The following is a 21672-nucleotide window of genomic DNA, read 5'->3' on the forward strand; positions in this document are numbered from 1 at the left end:
GGTAACCCTAGCGACGACCTGCGGCTGACCTTCCCGGTGCGCGACGGCGTGGTGCTTGAGCCGTTCCGATTGGAGCATAACCTGGCGGTCAGCAACCATGCCTTCCAGCTGCGAGACTCCGTCTACAAGACCCTCATGATGAGGTCCGAACCCACCGATTCAGCCAATTAAAGCAGCAGTTACTGTGACATGATCCAGTGTTTTAATACCATAGTTTGGATGTTTTCCATATTTATTAATCGACGATTCTGGTGTGTCTGTCTGTTTGTGTGTCTGTGTTTGTGTGTTTTCATGTGTCTGCCTGTGTGGATCTGTTGACTGCATGTGTGCCCTCTAGGCCGGACCTGGAGCTGCAGTTTAAGTGTTATCACCATGAGGACAGACAGATGAACACTAACTGGCCCGCCTCCGTACAGGTACAATCACACTTACAGGTACCCACTCACATACATACACACACACACACACACACACACACAGATGTAAATGCAACATCAAACAAAACACAATATTACAGACCTTTCCCAAGATGTGGGTTTAGATGTATTTTTGGGGGGGACATACAACCTGATCTTTGTGCATTTACACACACCCCTATCACAATGGGTTAGGCTGGGTTTACACTCCCCCAAGTGCTCTCACTGTTCTCTTGCGTAAAGTCACAAATTCTACCAAGCACTGACATCTCTGTGTGGAGCCCTCAATGAAGTCATGAAGCCTTTAAAACTAGTGGAGTGGAGATCCAGCCTTATATCTGGGTTAGCAAGGTGATGACTATGAACTTGATTGGCTAGACAGGGTTGCATTCAGGAGGGTGCAACATACTGAACGATTTAGGTAGAAAACCAATGTATTTATGTAGCCCTTACATCAGCTGATATATCAAAGTGCTGTACAGAGGATCAATCCCATCAATAGAACTGAGGGCGGCAGGGTAGCCTAGTGGTTAGAGCATTGGACTAGTAACCGGAAGGTTGCAAGTTCAAATCCCCGAGCTGACAAGGTACAAATCTGTTGTTCTGCCCCTGAACAGGCAGTTAACCCACTGTTTCTAGGCCGTCATTGAAAATAAGAATTTGTTCTTAACTGACTTGCCTGGTTAAATAAAGATACAATAAAATAAACTCTACATCTCCATTCTGCATGTCTTTTCTACACAACGTATTTCTATCTGAACATTCCACAATATTGCACCCTATGCTAAAGGTGGCCCAGGGCCTGTATTCACAATGGTCTCGAGTAGAAGTGCTGATCTAGGATTAATGATTCAAAAGGCATAATATTGCACCCTATGCTAAAGGTGGCCCAGGGCCTGTATTCACAAAGCGTCTCGAGTAGAAGTGCTGATCTAGGATTAATTGTGCCTTTTGAATCATAACAAATAAGATTATATGGAAGGAGGGGGGGGGGCGCGCTGATCCTAGGTCAGAACTCCTACTCTGAGCCCAGTGTGACGACTGTGACTAGCGTGTTAGCCGATCCTCCATTCACCTGTCTGTCATGTAGGTGTCTGGTCCTTGCTTACAGGTGAGTGTGAATGCCACACCGCTCACCATCGAGAGGGGCGACAACAAGACGTCCCACAAGCCCCTCTACCTCAAGCAGGTGTGTCAGCCGGGACGCAACACCATCCAAATCACTGTCACCGCCTGCTGCTGCGTAAGTAGAACCATACAGGCAAAAATGCTTGATGAAGTCCTAGTCTGGTTGCGTGCTGGTTGTATAATGTTTTGTTAAGTCTTCATCTGGTTCTGGTTTTTGATAGCAACCAAAATATGACCTCTTTCCCATATCTTTATCTTGTCATGAAAAGGACATATTTACTAGTTTGTAATCCAATTTCTCTCTCTCTCACCCTATCTAGTCCCACCTGTTTGTGTTGCAGCTGGTCCACAGGCCGTCAGTACGCTCGGTTCTTCAGGGATTAATGAAGAAGAGACTACTGCCTGCAGAGCACTGTGTCACTAAGAGTGAGTGGAACGGAACACACACACACACACACACGTCTGACTGGCTGGTTGGTTCTCAGAAAAATATAGACTTCTTCTCACTGCAATTCTCACCTGTTCTCTTCCCTGCTCTCTTGTCTATTCCTCTCCCTCTCTTTCTCTCCCTCTCCTCAGTTAAGAGGAACTTCAGTAGTGGGACCATCCCCGGGACCCCAGGGCTGAACGGAGAGGACGGTGTGGAACAGACGGCAATCAAAGTCTCCCTGAAATGTCCTATCACCTTCAGGCGCATCCAGCTGCCTGCACGCGGGCACGACTGTAGACACATACAGGTGAGAGACTAGGCACACGTACTCGCATACACACGTGCATATCATCACTCTTAACATATTGTGAGAGACAAACGTGCGCACACACACGCTAAACCTCTTTCTGTCTCTCTCTCTTTCGGCAGTGTTTTGACCTGGAGTCGTACCTGCAGTTGAACTGTGAGAGAGGGACCTGGAGATGCCCTGTGTGCAAGTATGTTAACGCAACAATTTACACATCTTTTAGCCTTGTCTTTCCCGTAGACAAAGACCTGTTGTTTTTTTAGTCATCCGGACCATGTGTGTCTCTCCACCACAGTAAGACGGCGCTACTGGAGGGCCTAGAAGTGGACCAGTACATGCTGGGCATTCTAATATACATACAGAAGTAAGTGTCTGTCTGCAAATCCGCTACTACATGGGTATTTAAATCTGAGCCTGGAGGTCCGGAGTACTGCTCGCTGGTTTTCTGTTCTACCTGATAATTAATTGAACCCACCTGGTGTCGAGGGGAAGAATGAAAATCAACTGATTTTGCCTGCCCTACTATGTTCATATTTAGTTTCTTTAGCTTAACCATAATTAGGTCTACAGTTTGCCTTATCTTGCTCTTCCTTGTCGAACCTCTTCCCTCAGTTCGGACTATGAGGAGATCACCATTGACCCAGTGTGTGGCTGGAGGCCGGTGCCCGTCAAACCAGATATCCACATAAAGGAGGAAGCAGACGGACCGGTGTTGAAGCGCTGCCGGACGGTCAGCCCCAGTCACATGATGATGCCCAGCGTCATGGAGATGATCGCTTCCCTGGGACCAGCCTCACCCTACCAGGGTCAACCACCAGGGGGCAGGAACACACCTGACTACAGCAGCCAAGGTAGGGAGGAGACAGACAGATGCACGTGCGCACACACGCACACAAAAGTGTCCTTATATTTGTGTTGTTCATCCAGCAGGCACAGGATACTCCAGCCAGTCAGGCTTCTCTGACTTCCCCAACACCCCTGGAACTCCCACCCTGAGAGACTTCACCTCCCCCGGGCCCCCTAACATCTACCAACAGGACCAGGTAACACACCCACAGATAGGCACACACTAATGCACAGGAAAACACTCACAGCGATAAACAGGCAGTAGTGCTGAGCTGAGCGATTAGTGCTTTTTGAGGTCTGTTCGATTATTTAAAAAATGTGCACTTTTTAAAAATGTTTTATGTGGTTTGAATGCTGTTACAACACAGAATAAAACAATTAATACAAGTCCCATGATGGTAGAGACTGCCCATTACTGCTTATTAACCATCATCACCACATTACTTTAATATAATATTTCAGTTACATTTGAGCCTGACAATCACTTCAGCCTTCGTTTATGACTGCTGAATACCAACTATCAATCACTTAGATCGTGTATTTTCAGGTAGAGATGCATCCCGAATCAACTGATCTCTCTTCGTTTATGACTGCTGAATACCAACTATCAATCACTTAGATCGTGTATTTTCAGGTAGAGATGCATCCCGAATCAACTGATCTCTCTTCGTTTATGACTGCTGAATACCAACTATCAATCACTTAGATCGTGTATTTTCAGGTAGAGATGCATCCCGAATCAACTGATCTCTCTTCGTTTATGACTGCTGAATACCAACTATCAATCACTTAGATCGTGTATTTTCAGGTAGAGATGCATCCCGAATCAACTGATCTCTCTTCGTTTATGACTGCTGAATACCAACTATCAATCACTTAGATCGTGTATTTTCAGGTAGAGATGCATCCCGAATCAACTGATCTCTATCTGCTGTATATCCAGCAATTTTCTCTCTTTTAGGTAGCAGGCGTAAAAAAAACAGACGGGACAAGTAGGCGGGCAATGGATTATGGTCATTATACACGGAACAAAAATATAAACGCAACATGCAACAATTTCAAAGATTTTACTGTAGATAAGAATTTGTTCTTAACTGACGTGCCTAGTTACATAAAATAAAATAAATTACACACGTGCACCTTGTGCTGGGGGCAATAAATCAGTCAATTTAAATAAATGCATTAGGCCCTAATTGACTTCTTTTTTTTTTCTTTTTTAAGTAGGGGCGTGGATAAGAAAACCAGTCAGTATCTGGTGTGACCACCATTTGCCTCATGCAGCATGACATCTCCTTCGCATAGAATAGATCAGGCTTTTGATTGTTGCGTGTGGAATGTTGTCCCACTCGTCTTCAATGGCTGTGCGAAGTTGCTGGATATTGGCGGGAACTGGAACACGTTGTCGTACACATTTATCCAGAGCGTACTAAACATGCTTAATGGATGACTTTGCAGGCCATGGAAGAACTGGGACATTTTCAGCTTCAGGAATTGTGTACAAATCCTTGCAACATGGGCCTATGCATTACCATGCTGAAACATGAGGTGATGGCGGTGGATGAATGGCACTACAATGGTCCTCAGGATCTCATCACGGTATCTCTCGGCATTCAAATTGCCATCGATTAACTGCAGGTCAAGACACTGGTGAGGACTAAGAGCATGCAGATGCGCTTCCCTGAGATGGTTTCTGACAGATGGTGCAGAGATTCTTCGGTTGTGCAAACCCACAGTTTCATCAGCTTTCCCAGTGGCTGGTCTCAGACGATCCCGCAGGTGAAAAAGCTGGATGTGGAGGTCCTGGCCTGGCGTGGTGACACGTGGTCTGAGGTTGTGAGTCCGGTTGGACGTACTGTCAAATTCTCTGAAATTATGTTGCTTATGGTAGAGAAATGAGAAACTCTGGTGGACCTTGCCAATTTGAGCACTCCCTTAATTTGAGACATCTGTGGCATTGTGTTGTGACAAAGCATAATATTTTAGTGGCCTTTTACTGTCCCCAACACAAGGTGCACCTGTGTATTTTGTTATTTAACTTTTTATTTAACTAGCTAAGTCAGTTAAGAACAAATTCTTATTTACAATGACGGCCTACCAAAATGCAAAAGGCCTCCTGCGGGGATGGGGGCTGGGATTTAAAATATATAAATGTATTAAATTTAAAAAATACGACAAAACACACATCACGACAAGAGACAATGCTACATAAAGAGGGACCTAAGACAACAACATAGCATGGCAGCAAACATGACAACACAGCATGGTAGCAACAACATGGTAGCAGCACAAAACCGGGTACAAAATTTACTGGGCACAAAATTTACTGGGCACAGACATCCGCACAAAGGGCAAGAAGGCAGAAGAGTTGAAACTGGAGCAGCAGCATGGCCAGGTGGAATGGGGACAGCAAGGAGTCATCATGTCAGGTAGTCCTGAGGCATGGTCCTAGGGCTCAGGTCCTCCGAGAGAAAGAGAATTAGAGAGCGCATACTTACAGTGCCTTGCAAAAGTATTCGGCCCCCTTGAACTTTGCGACCTTTTGCCACATTTCAGGCTTCAAACATAAAGATATAACTGTATTTTTTTGTGGGACACAATCATGAAGTGGAACGACATTTATTAGATATTTCAAACTTTTTTAAACAAATCAAAAACTTAAAAATTGGGTGTGTAAAATTATTCAGCCCCTTTGCTTTCAGTGCAGCAAACTCTCTCCAGAAGTTCAGTGAGGATCTCTGAATGATCCAATGTTGACCTAAATGACTAATGATGATAAATACAATCCACCTGTGTGTAATCAAGTCTCTGTATAAATGCACCTGCACTGTGATAGTCTGAGGTCCGTTAAAAGCGCAGAGAGCATCATGAAGAACAAGGAACACACCAGGCAGGTCCGAGATACTGTTGTGAAGAAATTTAAAGCCGGATTTGGATACAAAAAGATTTCCCAAGCTTTAAACATCCCAAGGAGCACTGTGCAAGCGATAATATTGAAATGGAAGGAGTATCAGACCACTGCAAATCTACCAAGACCTGGCCGTCCCTCTAAACTTTCAGCTCATACAAGGAGAAGACTGATCAGAGATGCAGCCAAGAGGCCCATGATCACTCTGGATGAACTGCAGAGATCTACAGCTGAGGTGGGAGACTCTGTCCATAGGACAACAATCAGTCGTATATTGCACAAATCTGGCCTTTATGGAAGAGTGGCAAGAAGAAAGCCATTTCTTAAAGATATCCATAAAAAGTGTCGTTTAAAGTTTGCCACAAGCCACCTGGGAGACACACCAAACATGTGGAAGAAGGTGCTCTGGTCAGATGAAACCAAAATTGAACTTTTTGGCAACAATGCAAAACGTTATGTTTGGCGTAAAAGCAACACAGCTCATCACCCTGAACACACCATCCCCACTGTCAAACATGGTGGTGGTGGCAGCATCATGGTTTGGGCCTGCTTTTCTTCAGCAGGGACAGGGAAGATGGTTAAAATTGATGGGAAGATGAATGGAGCCAAATACAGGCCCATTCTGGAAGAAGACCTGAGACTGGGACGGAGATTTGTCTTCCAACAAGACAATGATCCAAAACATAAAGCAAAATCTACAATGGAATGGTTCAAAAATAAACATATCCAGGTGTTAGAATGGCCAAGTCAAAGTCCAGACCTGAATCCAATCGAGAATCTGTGGAAAGAACTGAAAACTGCTGTTCACAAATGCTCTCCATCCAACCTCACTGAGCTTGAGCTGTTTTGCAAGGAGGAATGGGAAAAATGTTCAGTCTCTCGATGTGCAAAACTGATAGACATACCCCAAGCGACTTACAGCTGTAATCGCAGCAAAAGGTGGCGCTACAAAGTATTAACTTAAGGGGGCTGAATAATTTTGCACACCCAATTTTTCAGTTTTTGATTTGTTAAAGTTTGAAATATCCAATAAATGTCGTTCCACTTCATGATTGTGTCCCACTTGTTGTTGATTCTTCACAAAAAAATACAGTTTTATATCTTTATGTTTGAAGCCTGAAATGTGGCAAAAGGTCGCAAAGTCTTTCGCAAGGCACTGTAAATTCACACAGGACACCGGATAAGACAGGAGAAGTACTCCAGATATAACAAACTGACCCTAGCCCCCCGACACAAACTACTGCAGCATAAATACTGGAGGCTGAGACAGGAGGGGTCAGGAGACACTGTGGCCCCATCCGATGATACCCCCGGACAGGGCCAAACAGGAAGGATATAACCCCACCCACTTTGCCGAAGCACAGCCCCCACACCACTAGAGGGATATCTTCAACCACCAACGTACCATCCTGAGACAAGGCCGAGTATAGCCCACAAAGATCTCCGCCACGGCACAACCCAAGGGGGGCGCCAACCCAGACGGGAAGATCACATCAGTGACTCAACCCACTCAAGTGACGCACCCCTCCTAGAGACGGCATTAAAGAGCACCAGTAAGCCAGTGACTCAGCCCCTGTAATAGGGTTAGAGGCAGAGAATCCCAGTGGAAAGAGGGGAACCGGGCAGGCAGAGACAGCAAGGGCGGTTCGTTGCTCCAGAGCCTTTCCGTTCACCTTCACACTTCTGGGCCAGACTACACTCAATCTTATGACCCACTGAAGAGATGAGTCTTCAGTAAAGACTTAAATGTTGAGACCGAGTCTACGTCTCTCACATGAGTAGGCAGACCATTCCATAAAAATTGAGCTCTATAGGAGAAAGCCCTGCCTCCAGCTGTTTGCTTAGAAATTCTAGGGACAATTAGGAGGCCTGCGTCTTGTGACCGTAGTGTAGGTATGTACGGCAGGACCAAATCAGAGAGATGGGTAGGAGCAAGCCCATGTAATACTTTGTAGGTTATCAATAAAACCTTGAAATCAGCCCTTGCCTTAACAGGAAGCCAGTGTAGTGAGGCTAGCACTGGAGTAATATGATCAAATGTTTTGGTTCTAGTCAGGATTCTAGCAGCCGTATTTAGCACTAACTGAAGTTTATTTAGTGCTTTATCCGGGTAGCAGGAGGGTAGAGCATTGCAGTAGTCTAACCTAGAAGTAACAAAAGCATGGATGAATTTTTCTGCATCATTTTTGGACAAAGTTTCTGATTTTTGCAATGTTACGTAGATGGAAATAAACCTTCCTTTTGAAACAGTATTGATATGTTCGTCAAAAGAGAGATCAGGGTCCAGAGTAACGCCGAGGTCCTTCAGTTTTATTTGAGACGACTGTACAACCATCAAGATTAATTGTCAGATTCAACAGAAGATGTCTTTGTTTCTTGGGACCTAGAACAAGCATCTCTGTTTTGTCCGAGTTTTAAAAGTAGAAAGTTTGCAGCCATCCACTTCATTGTGTCTGAAACACAGGCTTCTAGCGAGGGCCATTTTGGTGGATGTCAGGTGGATGGATTATTTTGGCAAAGTAGAAATGATCACTAACAAGGATGTGCACAGAATTAGAGAAATTCGCACTTCTGGAACATTTCTGGTGTCTCTTTTTAAATACAGCTCATGAAACAGAGAACCAAGACTTTACATGTTGCATTATTATTTTTGTTCAGTGTAGTTAATTACCACCGTTTCTGCGCTAAACTATGTAGAATACAACTTCCTATTACATTGCAAAGTTGGGTCTTGATCTGATTTATGACTAGAGAAACTGCAGTTTTAGCTTTCACCACAAACACATACATACAGTGACTCTGTTCAGGGGTCATTTGTAGTCAGGGTCAGAGAAAGGGAGGGAATGAGCACACATACAGGACCAAAGTACTCACCTGATGTTCTTACATCGGGCTTCTCTTGTCTCTATAAAGAGACCTAATCACAGACTCCAAGTAGGTCACTTAAAAAATTTAAAATAAAGTTTAATGGTCAACATGTGCAAATGGACTCTGGAGTACTCGGAAAGCATTGGCTACATTTTCATCCTCGATCAAATGGACTCTGGAGTACTCGGAAAGCATTGGCTACATTTTCATCCTCGATCAAATGGACTCTGGAGTACTCGGAAAGCATTGGCTACATTTTCATCCTCGATCAAATGGACTCTGGAGTACTCGGAAAGCATTGGCTACATTTTCATCCTCGATCAAATGGACTCTGGAGTACTCGGAAAGCATTGGCTACATTTTCATCCTCGATCAAATGGACTCTGGAGTACTCGGAAAGCATTGGCTACATTTTCATCCTCGATCAAATGGACTCTGGAGTACTCGGAAAGCACTGGCTACATTTTCATCCTCGATCAAATGGACTCTGGAGTACTCGGAAAGCACTGGCTACATTTTCATCCTCGATCAAATGGACTCTGGAGTACTCGGAAAGCACTGGCTACATTTTCATCCTCGATCAAATGGACTCTGGAGTACTCGGAAAGCACTGGCTACATTTTCATCCTCGATCAAATGGACTCTGGAGTACTCGGAAAGCATTGGCTACATTTTCATCCTCGATCAAATGGACTCTGGAGTACTCGGAAAGCATTGGCTACATTTTCATCCTCGATCAAATGGACTCTGGAGTACTCGGAAAGCATTGGCTACATTTTCATCCTCGATCAAATGGACTCTGGAGTACTCGGAAAGCACTGGCTACATTTTCATCCTCGATCAAATGGACTCTGGAGTACTCGGAAAGCACTGGCTACATTTTCATCCTCGATCAAATGGACTCTGGAGTACTCGGAAAGCACTGGCTACATTTTCATCCTCGATCAAATGGACTCTGGAGTACTCGGAAAGCACTGGCTACATTTTCATCCTCGATCAAATGGACTCTGGAGTACTCGGAAAGCACTGGCTACATTTTCATCCTCGATCAAGCACTTTTTATTTATTTTCCATCGTGATCTGCCCAGGTAATGGAACTAGTTACATTTCAGATGCAGATAAAATGATCTGTACTGAAATAAGTAAAACATACACATTTGTTCCTGTGTTGGGACTGTGAACCAAACCACAATATTTTGGGTACCTCAGCTTCATTTTACGGTACTATTTTGATTCTTTACCTGGTATTTGAAATCATGTGCATAATAAACCCTAGTGATACAGTCAATTAACCGAAGCATATAATTATACAGATGCATGAAATAGTATATTTGCATGGATACTGGCACACAACCCAATCCCTTATCAGATGCACACTTGTTAGGGCTTAAGAATCCTCTATATTTTTATATTTGCATAGTACACTTTTAAAAAAATATGAACATATTTGGCATCTTGAAGTGCCTAACAGTCAATGAGTAAAAGTGGCACTTCACATAGGGTAGACACACGCTAGTATAGTAATGGAGTTACTCCTAGGAATGTGTCCCATATCAGATTACCGTCTCGTGCTTCCAATTACTCACATTGTTTATGTCCCAAATGGCACCCTATTCCCAAAAGTCCACTACTTTTAACCAGAGGTCTATGGCCCTGGTCAAAAGTAGTGCACTATATAGGGAAACTGGTGCCATTTGGGATCCAGCCATTACTGTGTCAAGGACAGTCAGAGTAGTCGGAGACATTTTGTCTTCCTTTGGTTCCAGTGGCACAGTTGGTTAAAGCAACACCAGTTGGGTGGATTTCTGAGTAGAGCGAAGATTGTGTGTCTGTGTTCACCATAAGTGACTTTGAATAAAAGCATGTTATTAAATTCATTTTCCTGAAGCCACTTACTGTGTTTTTATATAAAGTGATGTATTCATCTATGTTAGTTATGTAAGAGTGACTGTCATGCCCTTGCTCGTATGCACAGTAAAGAGCCTTTTGACTGGGCCTGGAGGAGACAGCATTTACACTCATACCCACACACCCTCTTACACACACACACACACAGGCGCTCAGTTGTACAAGAAAGGTTTTTAGAGGAACACAAAATGTCCACCATTCCCTCGCTTCACTTCTCTCTCACACACACACACACACTGGAGTCGAACAGGATTGCACTTTGTTGCACCATTTTGAACGCGTTCACAACTGTTCAGCAATGGTGAACTTAACCTCCATGTAACGTCATACAATGTGAAACTCGATATCGTCTCTTTTTCTTCCCCCTTCCTATCTCTCTCCTGTCTCTCTCTCCTGTCTCTCTCTGCCTGTCTCTCTCTGCCTGTCTCTCTCTGCCTGTCTTTCTCTGCCTGTCTCTCTCTGCCTCTCTCTCTCCTGTCTCTCTGCCTCTCTCTCTCCTGTCTCTCTCTGCCTCTTTCTCTCACCATCAGATGTCCCATTCTGGCCGTATGGACCCTTCCCATAATGCCCTGCAGCAGCAACAACAACAGCAGCACCAGCAGGGTGTCCACGGTAACCAGAGTCTCGGAAGCAGCGTTGGCGGACAGATGCAGCAGCGGAACTCCAATACCCAGAATGCCCGGCTACAGGCGGAGGGCTCGTTCGGCCAGGGGGGTCCAGGAGGAACGGGGGTAGCGGGAGGAGGAGAGGGAGCGGATCACGCCTTGGATGTAAGTCACCACCTCAGCCCTGTCTAGACACACCCATATGGAAATGCGGTCCGATATTGATACAGATATGGCACAACCACATTTTTTCCTTGTGATATTCGGGCAACAGCCGCGATAGCAAACAGTCACTTTTTTGCAAATTTACAGAAACAGTTTGAAGATTCAACACCAATGACGAAGTGGTGATAATTCATGCAGGTGTGAGTTAAGAGTGTACATATGATGCATGCGATGCCATTATGATTTTTAGCCGTGGGCTCTGTTCCAATATCCACTCTAGCAATATCACTTAGACTGAAGTCCTATATTGGGCATGCTGCGCATGCATCCTAAGTGATATTACTAGTGTGGATATTGGACTGTGGCCCTGTGCCCATGTGGGTGGTCTTATACTAACCCCCACCCTCCCTCTTTTACTGGGGACGGGGCGAACCGGGTGCAAGGGAGGAACTTCCACAGATCAATCTACTACGACAACCGTAAGACAACCGTTAGACAACTGTAAGGCAACCACACAGAGCCAGCTAGCTGCTCGTTCAGCGATAATGTGGATTGAGTGATATTGGGCATGTGGAACTGAAGCTATCTGAAGCTACCTTCACTCTTGGAAAGAGCTTGTTTTTTGCCACATCCATGTGCCACAAACAAACCTTCCTCTCTTTGTTCTCCCTCTCTACCCCTTTCTCTCTGCTTTTCTAAAATTAATTCATTTCAATTCTAGAGGCTTTATTGGCATGAAAAGCGAAGGAACATGTCAAAGCAAACAATGACAACAATAACACTGTCTCTCCCTCTTCTCTTTCCCCTTTCCAGCTTCTCCCTGAGCTGACCAATCCAGATGAGCTGTTGTCCTACCTAGGTCCTCCAGATCTACCTAGCAACAACAACGATGACCTGCTCTCTCTGTTCGAGAACAACTGAAGACTCCCTTCTCGTTAAGGGACAGCTTCATCCTTCTAGAGGGGGGCAAAAAGAAGAGAGTGGGTACAGACCGAGGGATCCATGTTTGTATACTCTCTGTGGACCAGACCAACAGGCTTTCCAAGGGAAGGTGTAGGTAGTGAGAGAGACATGACTGTTTCTGTCTGGGAACTCTGTCAAGACTATATTGTTTTTAGACTTAATGTAAAGCGTCCCATTGCACTCTGGATCCATCAAGTACGTTTTTAAAAAATTCTGAGAAAGAGAATGACTGTCTGACACATGGGACTGCCTGCACAGGCCAGCCGCTAGAATTGTAATTCAATGTTCTCAAAAAATCACAAGTCGAAGGATTTAACTTTTTAAAGGATATTTTTAGAAACAAGAAAAAGAAAGTGTAATGTTGACTTTCCATTGTGTATTTATGATTGTGGATCTCTGTTGACTTGTCATAAAGAAAGTAAGAGGTGGTGTTCATCCTAAAGAGGAGTTATGAATGCTGAAATCAGGATATGCAGCCTCACACCTGGGCAGGACATACAGTACTCGGCTTACTGTATCTATACTTACTTACACTGATCTAGACTTGTAGAGCAAGAGATACAGAGAGAGAGGTGTTGTTTTTCTACTGGGTAGGGCACAAAGAGAAGGTAAGGGGGGTGGGAGGAGAAGAGGGTTAGTCGGATGAGTCCGAAGCCAGATGGGGAACTCTCACCTCCATTCACACCCTGTCTCTGGTAATCCTCCCTTCTCTCTTGCTCTCCCTCCTTCACGATAACAACTATACTGCTGAGACATTTAAACATGCACAATTGTACACACATACACTTTCAAGAAGGGATCCCCAGTAAAGTCCTGTGTGTTGATGGAGAGGGGGAGAAGTTGTTTCCCTTGTGTCAGGGAGTGAATGTGTATTCTCTCTCTTCCTCCTCTCCAGCCCATCTCTTTCCAGCCCCGTAACACACATTTGAAACAATACCACGGTTTAAACGACCTTTCTGCTTCCTCTCTCTTGGTCTTTATCTACCTGTCCCCACTCCTTTCTGAGGTTGTCATTGGTTTGTAAAGTGTTTTATAATCATGACCATATTGTTATTAGAGTAATTCCAGAGGTGGTGAAGCTGTTTCCTTTCTGTCCGATGTTTGTTTAACCTAGCAGAGGTCATGAGTTCAGAAATATGTCAAATTCATGATGTCAGCCGACGTACGGGGGCCTGCATTCACAAAATGTCTCAAGGTCCTGATCTAGGATCAGTTTTCCTTTTCAGACCATAATTAATACAATTATATGGGGGGGTCTTGGTCCTAGATCAGCCCTCCTATTCTGAGATGCTTTGTGAATACAGGCCCTGGTTACTATACCAGACTGTACAAGGGATTTCAGAGACAACACCACATCTGCTAGGTAACAATTGTTCATGTTTTATTGTCTAGATGATGATGATGCTTAAGAGGCCCATGTCAGTGAATACAATGAATACACTGGTAAATTGTCCTATTAACTGCACACCCGTTTTTCTAAACATGTGAAATATTTCCATTATGTTTTATAAGTAAAAAAAATGTCACTTCTGATCATGTTTCCCTAGTTCTTTACTGTATTTGGTCCCCCTAGCTACAGGAAAGAACACCCTTACTTATCCCATGTGCGAGCAGAACCAGAGAGCAGAAACCAGGTTTTGTCTAGATAGGATGCAGCAATGACACTTCGTTGCAGGTTAGGAGAATTATGTTAGGAAACGGTTTGGGGTTTGCTAAAATGCTAAAATGTACTCTGACGCGACTCGAACCTGTTACTTTGACATTAGCAGCATCCCTTTTTTATATATTACAACACAAAACAGCACATCGCTACAAATATATTTTCTTATGAAGCATAAAATAAATGAAGCAAAAAAAAGAATACAAATGACTACACATGAATTGCCAGCGACATCCGTTTCACAAAGGTAAACACAACCCTTCTAGCCAATATAACGGTCATGGCTAGAAAGGATCCAGCTTTTGTCATAATTTAATTTCTACTGCAGGTTTAGAATTTAAGCGGCAGGTTAAGGTTAGCTAAAATGCAAATAAACAAAATTTGAGCGTAAATTTGATCAACTGCATCCCATCTAGATATTACCAACACGCTACAACCGCAACATTTTAGGCGTGCCCCCCCCCACACACACGGTAGTTGACCCAGACACACATACAACACTTGCTAATCCGGCATACATACAAAATAGCGGTGTATTTGATTAAACCTACAATAATTCGTGATCATGCCGCATACATTCCACGAGCGCTTTGTCCAGTGGTGAAAGACAAACACTTGCCAGTTCGTATACATTGCGCCATACATTGTCATTAGTAACTCAGTTTTATATTTGAGCCATAGTGGCGATTTTATTCCGCGGGAGACGCCCTGTACAATCCAGCCAGCGACAGTCCACGCCTAGACTTTCCCTGGCAGAACATTGGGCAGTATGTGTTATCGTCATTTGTATGCACCATAATGAGCCAATCACGAGTACGTCCCCAAACCTCGCTGATCAAACCGGCGTGCAGGGAAGGGACCATTGTTCTAATTTATTCCCCCCGAGACATCTAATTGGTTTAAACTCATGCTACTCAGTGGTCCCAGTCTTGTAATTGGTTTGCATTGGCTCCTGAGGCTTCCCTGGGGTGCGCATATATATTTTGTGTACACAGTAGTGATTCTGTTCCGAGTCAGCTGCGGCACGGTCCAGTAAATTTGGCCTGTACGCGTGTATTGTCACGAAATTAAAATCCTTTAATCCCAATCATGCCTAACCCCAGAGTTTTCTTCGACATCACTATCGGCGATTCCGCCGCCGGCAGGATTGAAATTGAGGTAAGGAGCAGAACAACTGGTCTTGTTTGGGAGTAAAGGTGCTTTTTAACTTTAAAAGGATTGCTTAATTCTCGTTAGGGTCTGCTTTAACTAGCTGCCCAGTAGTTGCATGCAACCGGGATGCTGTCAGACTCTGGTCCACGTGCTTTCGTCTTTGACATGTTGATTAACTAGCTAATGTTAGCTTGCTATTGTATTTTGTTTCATTGAAAGCTCCCCAATTTTGCTCCAACTTCAGTTGAGCTGCAAAAATGTTCCACAATGATTGTGCTTTGTTTTTTGCTCTTCTTACGTTTTACTTTGGCATTGTTTTCTTATCGGTATCTAAATCGTGACGTAAAATAACGATCCATAGTTTTCGAAAATTACTGCGATCTTGGAACTCCAAAATGCGTTAATGGTCAATTGCGTTGTTTATATTAACATGGCTAGATAACCTTAGTTTCTGTTTCACTGATGTTTTCCGGACATGACATTTTTAACCAGTCGCCATTTTCAGCATATTTTTTTCATCGCGCCAGATGCCATTTTGAGAAAGAAGGGATGTGGTGTTGGAAGGCCGGGAGCCAATGTACCTCAAAAGCACATTGCACCAAATCAAAGTATTGGCTTCGATCAATGAATTGCTTAATCTGGTAATTCACCCATCTCCATTAGCATTCTAAGGCACCAGGGAGAATGTGGACCATGGTCCCTCTGCAAACCAAATGTACTGCGGTGTAACGTTATGCTAACTGTTTATTGTTATGAAATATGCTGTTAAGGTCATACATTTTCAGCTGCCTGGCATTTCTCTCTATGCGGTAAAACCTTGCTGCTGTTAGCTACTGCAATCATGTTTTCCATTCAAACAGCATGTGGCACTAGAGAGCCAGGATGCCCGTTCCCTCTTAAATAATGATATTGTGAATGGTCTTAATCTCAGATTTTGTTGACTAGGTGCTGTGGCGCACACGAAAAGCATTTAAGGTCAGCGCGAAATCCAGGATGATTAACCGCTAATTTGCCTTTCCCTTTTTAAGATGAACCATTACACAGTAGCTTCCAAATAGCAAAATGGACTGTAGTACTTGGTGATTATTGTCGCATTTCCTTTTGATTCCTTTCTGACAATTTGATCTTCAAGCCTTTTGTCATCACGTGGGAGGGCGCACGTGGCGGTGCAGATGATTCCATTGTTTATGACCCATAGGCCATGATACCAGCAGCTCTGGTACTGCTTGCTGAGCTAAACATTGGAGCCTATCCGGCCTAGTGTAGTACAGAGGTTGGGCAAAATTACAGATCCAGGAGAAGTCTATGCTCCCTAAATCTTTACCTTCCACATTAAGGCATGTGAGACTCAAAACTGACCTCAGACCAGCCTCTACAGCGTTTGCCCAATGACTGCAGTGGTCACTTCCTTTTTTCCTAAAGTTGTTCCTCATCTAAGGAGTGGAAAAGTACTGGGGTGTGTCAGGAGGGAAGCGAGAATAGTGGCTGTGTCAGCTGGAACCTGGTGGAGGGAAAGGCATGTTGTAAAGGGCCTATATGTCAACATTCACGTTTCGCAGGTGGTTGACACTTGGTAGGAATAGAATATAGCCAAATTGGCTCTAGACATTGATCTAACATAATCCCATCCCTCGTAATGCATTTAAAATGATTTTGTGTGAACCGATCCTTAATCAGTGCCTTAAGGGAAGAGTGCCATAATAAATTTGTGGTAGCCTGTATGCCCTGCCATCTGTTTCATACCTCTGGTAGCCTGTATGCCCTGCCATCTGTTTCATACCTCTGGTAGCCTGTATGCCCTGCCATCTGTGTTTCATACCTCTGGTAGCCTGTATGCCCTGCCATCTGTGTTTCATACCTCTGGTAGCCTGTATGCCCTGCCATCTGTGTTTCATACCTCTGGTAGCCTGTATGCCCTGCCATCTGTGTTTCATACCTCTGGTAGCCTGAGAAAGCCAGCATAGAATGCAATAATCTAATATTTGTGGGAACACATCAAGGTCTGTGCTATGGTGACACCTGTAGAGCTGAAATAATTGGTTTAACTTGTCAGCTTACCAGAAAAGTAAGCAATTCAGTCTTTCTTGAGAAAGTCGGGACAATCCTCGTCCTGCGAATAACTATTTTTTTTAATAGATGGATTTTTCAAATTTTGCAAGCAGGAGGCATTTAGAATGAAATGTGAAGTAGAGTTAGTTACGTGGAAGTAGAGTTTATAGTTAGTTACGTGGAAGTAGAGTTTATAGTTACGTGATAGCAATCAATTATTGGAAAAAACACTTTAATTTGTCAGAATTATGTTGGTCAAAAGATCCATCCCTGTTGAACAGAGATTCTAAAGAGCAACCATTTCTATCTGCTGATTCCATTACACAAGTCACAATTTGATGTTGCGTTTGTCTAATTAAACACCTGCCTACTGTCTCGTGGTTCTCACATGGGAGTTGTTCTAGATTGGAACAGAACAAGTCTAGAAGCAACACCTAGAACCGAAGAGGGTTAAACTCCGTCTGCTTTGGGTCCTGTGGTCAATACTTTAGCGGTAGTCTTTTATTACCCTGATTTTATAATCCCGTTATTCATTAGTGACAACTTGAGCTCCAATTCCATTGATCTGCATGCCGTTTCCCCTTCATTGATTGAGTATACTAATGAAAAACCCTCCTCGTCTTTCAGCTTTTTGCTGATGTGGTCCCCAAGACTGCAGGTAAGACAGCTTCAATGATTGACAATTCCTGAATAATTAACAAACACACACTCTACAAGTGATTATCTCACGATAGTCTTCCAAGCCTTGTGGTTGGAATGACACCCACTAATGGCAGCAACTGATGCTCTCCAACCTTCCTCACCCCCTTCAATGGCACCTGTGAGCCCTGGTCCCCAAAGGCCAGCAACATGCATTTAGATCCATCTATGCTACATGACAAACGCATCGCTGCATGATCACATATCATATACAATGCAACAGCTGATGCAAGGCTGCTTCCTGTTTGTAATTAAGTAGCATTGCGTGGCCCTGGTCTACCTGGTCAGTCTTGATTAGATATCAGTGATCAGGTGCAGAACCACTATTTTTTTAAACTTCATGCAGCCTTTAAAGGGATACTTTGCCAAAATCCCAATGAGGCCCTTAAACTACTTCCCCAGAGTCGGCTGAACTTGTGGAAGCCAGTTTTGTCTCTGTCCAGTATGAAGGAAGTTGGCGGTATCGGCATGCTAGCATTTATACCTATAGACTTCCAGTCATTGCGCTAATGCTAGTCATAGTGGACACTGAGATATAAAAATAAAAGATGTATCCAAGTTCATCTGACTCTGGGGAAGTTGCTAAAGGGCCTCAATGGCAATGTTTGGGAATATCCCTTGAAGCAGCTATGCACACTTCGCTGATAATAAGGTACCTGTGTCGTGTGTTCCCCCCCCCCCCCCCCTCCCCCAGAAAACTTCCGTGTCCTGTGCACCGGGGACAAGGGGTTCGGCTACAAGGGCTCCAGCTTCCATCGCATCATCCCCGGTTTCATGTGCCAGGTGAGGTGGTGGGGGGGGGGGATTGGGTGGTTGGCAGCAGAATCTGGGTCACTGTTTCCAGACTCAACTCAATAGTGCTAAACTCAGAGTGCTTCTGCACTGATATTCATAGTGTCTCAGACAAGGAGTGCTGATTTAGGATCGGTTGTTACCTTTTAGAGAATAATGAATTACATGGGGGGGGGGGGGGGGGGGGACTGAACCTAGATTGGTAGTTATCCCCTGAGACTTTCTGAATATGGGCCTTGATCTGATATACATCTGACTGGTGTAACCAGGCTGGGCCCCTACCAGCCATATTATTCATTGAGTGAATAATTTACACGCAAGTGATGTTTTTCTCTCAATGGTCTTCTGAGCCTTGTTTGTGATGACACTGCCTAATGGCGACAACACTGAAGCAGTCCCCAACATGCCTCAAAGTTGAGGGTTCTTGTCGAATACCGGAGCCTTGTCAGTGGCCTTGTTAGAAAAAGTGGAAATCTTTACAAAATAAATGATGTCCCTTATGCTTTGCCTTCCCCCTAGGGTGGTGACTTCACCAACCACAATGGAACCGGGGGCAAGTCCATCTACGGCAACAAGTTTCCCGACGAGAACTTTACCCTGAAGCACACAGGCATGGGCTGTCTGTCCATGGCCAACGCTGGCCCTAACACCAATGGATCCCAGTTCTTCATCTGCACTGCTAACACTGACTGGTGAGGGGCAAACACACACACAAAGTTGACACTAATTGGTGAGACTGGTTAATTTGAGATCTAGTGAATAATTTACATGCGTACTCTGCAAGTGATGTTTATCTGGTCTTCCTAACCTTGTGGTTGTGACGACACTGCCTAATGGTAAAACAACTGATGCTGTCCACCTTTCCACATGCATCAGACTCCTCAATGGTTTCTCTCTGATACAGACAAACTGTGGAAACTAAGACGCATCCTCACTAGTGATGTGGCCAACAACTGTAAAGTAGTGCCCTTCAGGGCAGTGCACCACTGGTCTGTGAATATGTTCTTATCAATGGTGGGTCTGGTACAGTAATTGTGTAGCTGATCATTGATGAAGACGGATAAGAAAATAAAATAACGATCTACTTTAAGTAGATATACTCTGAACAAAAATGAAAATGCAACATGTAAAATGTTGGTTTCATGAGCTGAAATAAAATCTCCCTGAAGTTCAATATGCATAAAGCTTCTCCAACTTCATTAAAATGACAACCCTGTTAGTGAGCATTTCTCCTTTGTAGTATGATCGTTACACAGGTGCACCTTGTGCTGGGGACCAAAGGCCATTATAAAATGTAAAGTTTTGTTAACACGATGCCACAGAGGTCTCCAGTTGAGGGAGCATGTCATTGGCATGCTAACTGCAGTAATGTCCTCCAGAGCTGTTGCCAAATAATTGAACTTAAATTTATATACTATGCTGCTTCAGTGTAGTTTTTACACCTCACAACTGCAGACCATGTGTATGGTGTTGTGGGCTAGCAGTTTGTCAATGTTGTGCCCCATAGTGGCGGTGGGCTTATGTTATGGGCAGGCAAAAGCTACGGACAATTGCCATCGATAAAGATGGTGACGAGACCCATTGTGGATTTCAGCTGCCGCCGTCACCTCCTGTTGCAAGGATCTGTACACAATCCCTGGAAGCTGAAAATGTCCCTGTTAATACATGGCCTGCCTACTCACCAGACATGTCACCCATTGTGCATGTTTGTGAGGCTCTTGGTTGACGTGTTGGGTGGGAACTGGAACATGCAGCAGCTTCGCACAGCCGTTGAAGAGGAGTAGGACAACGTTCCACAGGCAACGATCACCAGCCTGATCAACTCGATGTGAAGGAGATGTGTCGTGCTGTATGAGGCAAATGGTCACACCAGAGGCTGACTGCTTTTCTGATCCTCACCACTTTCATTAATCTGTCCAACAGATGTCTCTGTATTCCCAGTCATGTGAAATAGATGAATTTAGGCCCTAATCTATGGATTTCAATTGACTGATTTCCTTATGAACTGTAACGCAGTAATGTCTTTGAAATTGTTGCATGTTGCTTTATAAAATATGTTTTGTTCAGTATACTTGACCTAATGGCCCCGCTGCAGTGCCGCCTGCTAGTGCCAGGCAGAAGGACAGGAGAAAGTGTGTTTTGAACGGTCATAGCGATGCCCGTCGTTTGACTAACAAATAATCCTTACCCATAAGTCCATGATTGTCACAGCCTGTGACTTACAAACATATTTTTTTGTTCCTGGTTGCCCGAAGCCTCAGGATTACTTCTGTCTGTTAGGAACTACTCCTTAGAGGCACTGATCTTGCTCTCTCCCTCTGTAGGCTGAACGGCAAGCACGTAGTGTTCGGCAAGGTCGTGGAGGGGCTCAGCATTGTCGCTAACATGGAGAAGAAGGGTTCAAGCAGTGGCAAATGCTCTGCCAAGGTCGTCATCGCTGACTGTGGCGAGCTCTGAGCACCCTCCCTCTTGCTCTTTCCGCTTCCATCCCTCCTTTCCACCCTGCCTCCTTTCACCCAGCTTTGAGATTTTTGTCCCTTGGTCCCTCCCTCCACACAGCTCTCCCTTCCTCCTACCCCTCCCTTAAGCTCTCCCCTCCCCCATAATCAGAAACATTCCCTTTAAGTGATTTTTTTTTTAACCATTCCTCTCCCTTAGCGAACTGGTTGTCCTGTCTGAACTAGTTTCATTTGGCTTTTTGTAATTTATTTTTTGGATTGTTCCATCAGGACCACATTTGTTTAGCAAATTCTGAATAAAGTGGCAAAAGATTCCTTAA

General features: G+C 44.2%; 2 protein-coding genes across 21 annotated transcripts in view; both read left to right on the forward strand.

Moving 5' to 3' along the window:
- Nucleotides 1-14074, forward strand: part of LOC109873665 (zinc finger MIZ domain-containing protein 2) — a 32786-nt gene extending 18712 nt beyond the window's left edge. For 4 of the 20 annotated variants that reach the window (XM_020465308.2, XM_031809355.1, XM_020465307.2 and 1 more), the window contains exons 11-21: nt 2-143; nt 338-434; nt 1507-1659; nt 1865-1970; nt 2124-2281; nt 2404-2471; nt 2577-2645; nt 2894-3132; nt 3209-3324; nt 11339-11578; nt 12392-12881. In XM_020465308.2, the coding sequence (XP_020320897.1) occupies nt 2-143; nt 338-434; nt 1507-1659; nt 1865-1970; nt 2124-2281; nt 2404-2471; nt 2577-2645; nt 2894-3132; nt 3209-3324; nt 11339-11578; nt 12392-12499 (1496 nt within the window). In that variant the 3' untranslated portion in view covers nt 12500-12881. Of the gene's footprint in view, nt 1; nt 144-337; nt 435-1506; nt 1660-1864; nt 1971-2123; nt 2282-2403; nt 2472-2576; nt 2646-2893; nt 3133-3208; nt 3325-11338; nt 11579-11725; nt 12080-12391 lie in introns of all 20 variants that reach the window. The other 16 variants (XM_020465310.2, XM_020465312.2, XM_020465313.2 and 13 more) reach the window with 14 other exon arrangements.
- Nucleotides 14075-15061: 987 nt separating this feature from the next.
- On the forward strand, nt 15062-21672 carry LOC109873939 (peptidyl-prolyl cis-trans isomerase A). Its single transcript, XM_020465635.2, has 5 exons — nt 15062-15359; nt 18030-18060; nt 18796-18884; nt 19413-19585; nt 21218-21672. The coding sequence occupies exons 1-5, from the start codon at nt 15291-15293 to the stop codon at nt 21348-21350; spliced, it is 495 nt and encodes a 164-aa protein (XP_020321224.1). The 5' UTR covers nt 15062-15290; the 3' UTR covers nt 21351-21672.

The sequence above is a fragment of the Oncorhynchus kisutch genome, linkage group LG29 (assembly GCF_002021735.2).
Source record: "Oncorhynchus kisutch isolate 150728-3 linkage group LG29, Okis_V2, whole genome shotgun sequence".
Lineage (NCBI taxonomy): Eukaryota > Metazoa > Chordata > Actinopteri > Salmoniformes > Salmonidae > Oncorhynchus > Oncorhynchus kisutch.

Excerpts from the sequence above, each read along its gene's own strand:
- LOC109873939 (XM_020465635.2), top strand. The coding sequence starts at position 15,291 with ATGCCTAACCCCAGAGTTTTCTTCGACATCACTATCGGCGATTCCGCC. Across the intron at positions 15,360-18,029 it reads CCGGCAGGATTGAAATTGAG|CTTTTTGCTGATGTGGTCCC; the intron begins GTAAGGAGCAGA and ends CTCGTCTTTCAG. Across the intron at positions 18,061-18,795 it reads TGTGGTCCCCAAGACTGCAG|AAAACTTCCGTGTCCTGTGC; the intron begins GTAAGACAGCTT and ends CCCCTCCCCCAG.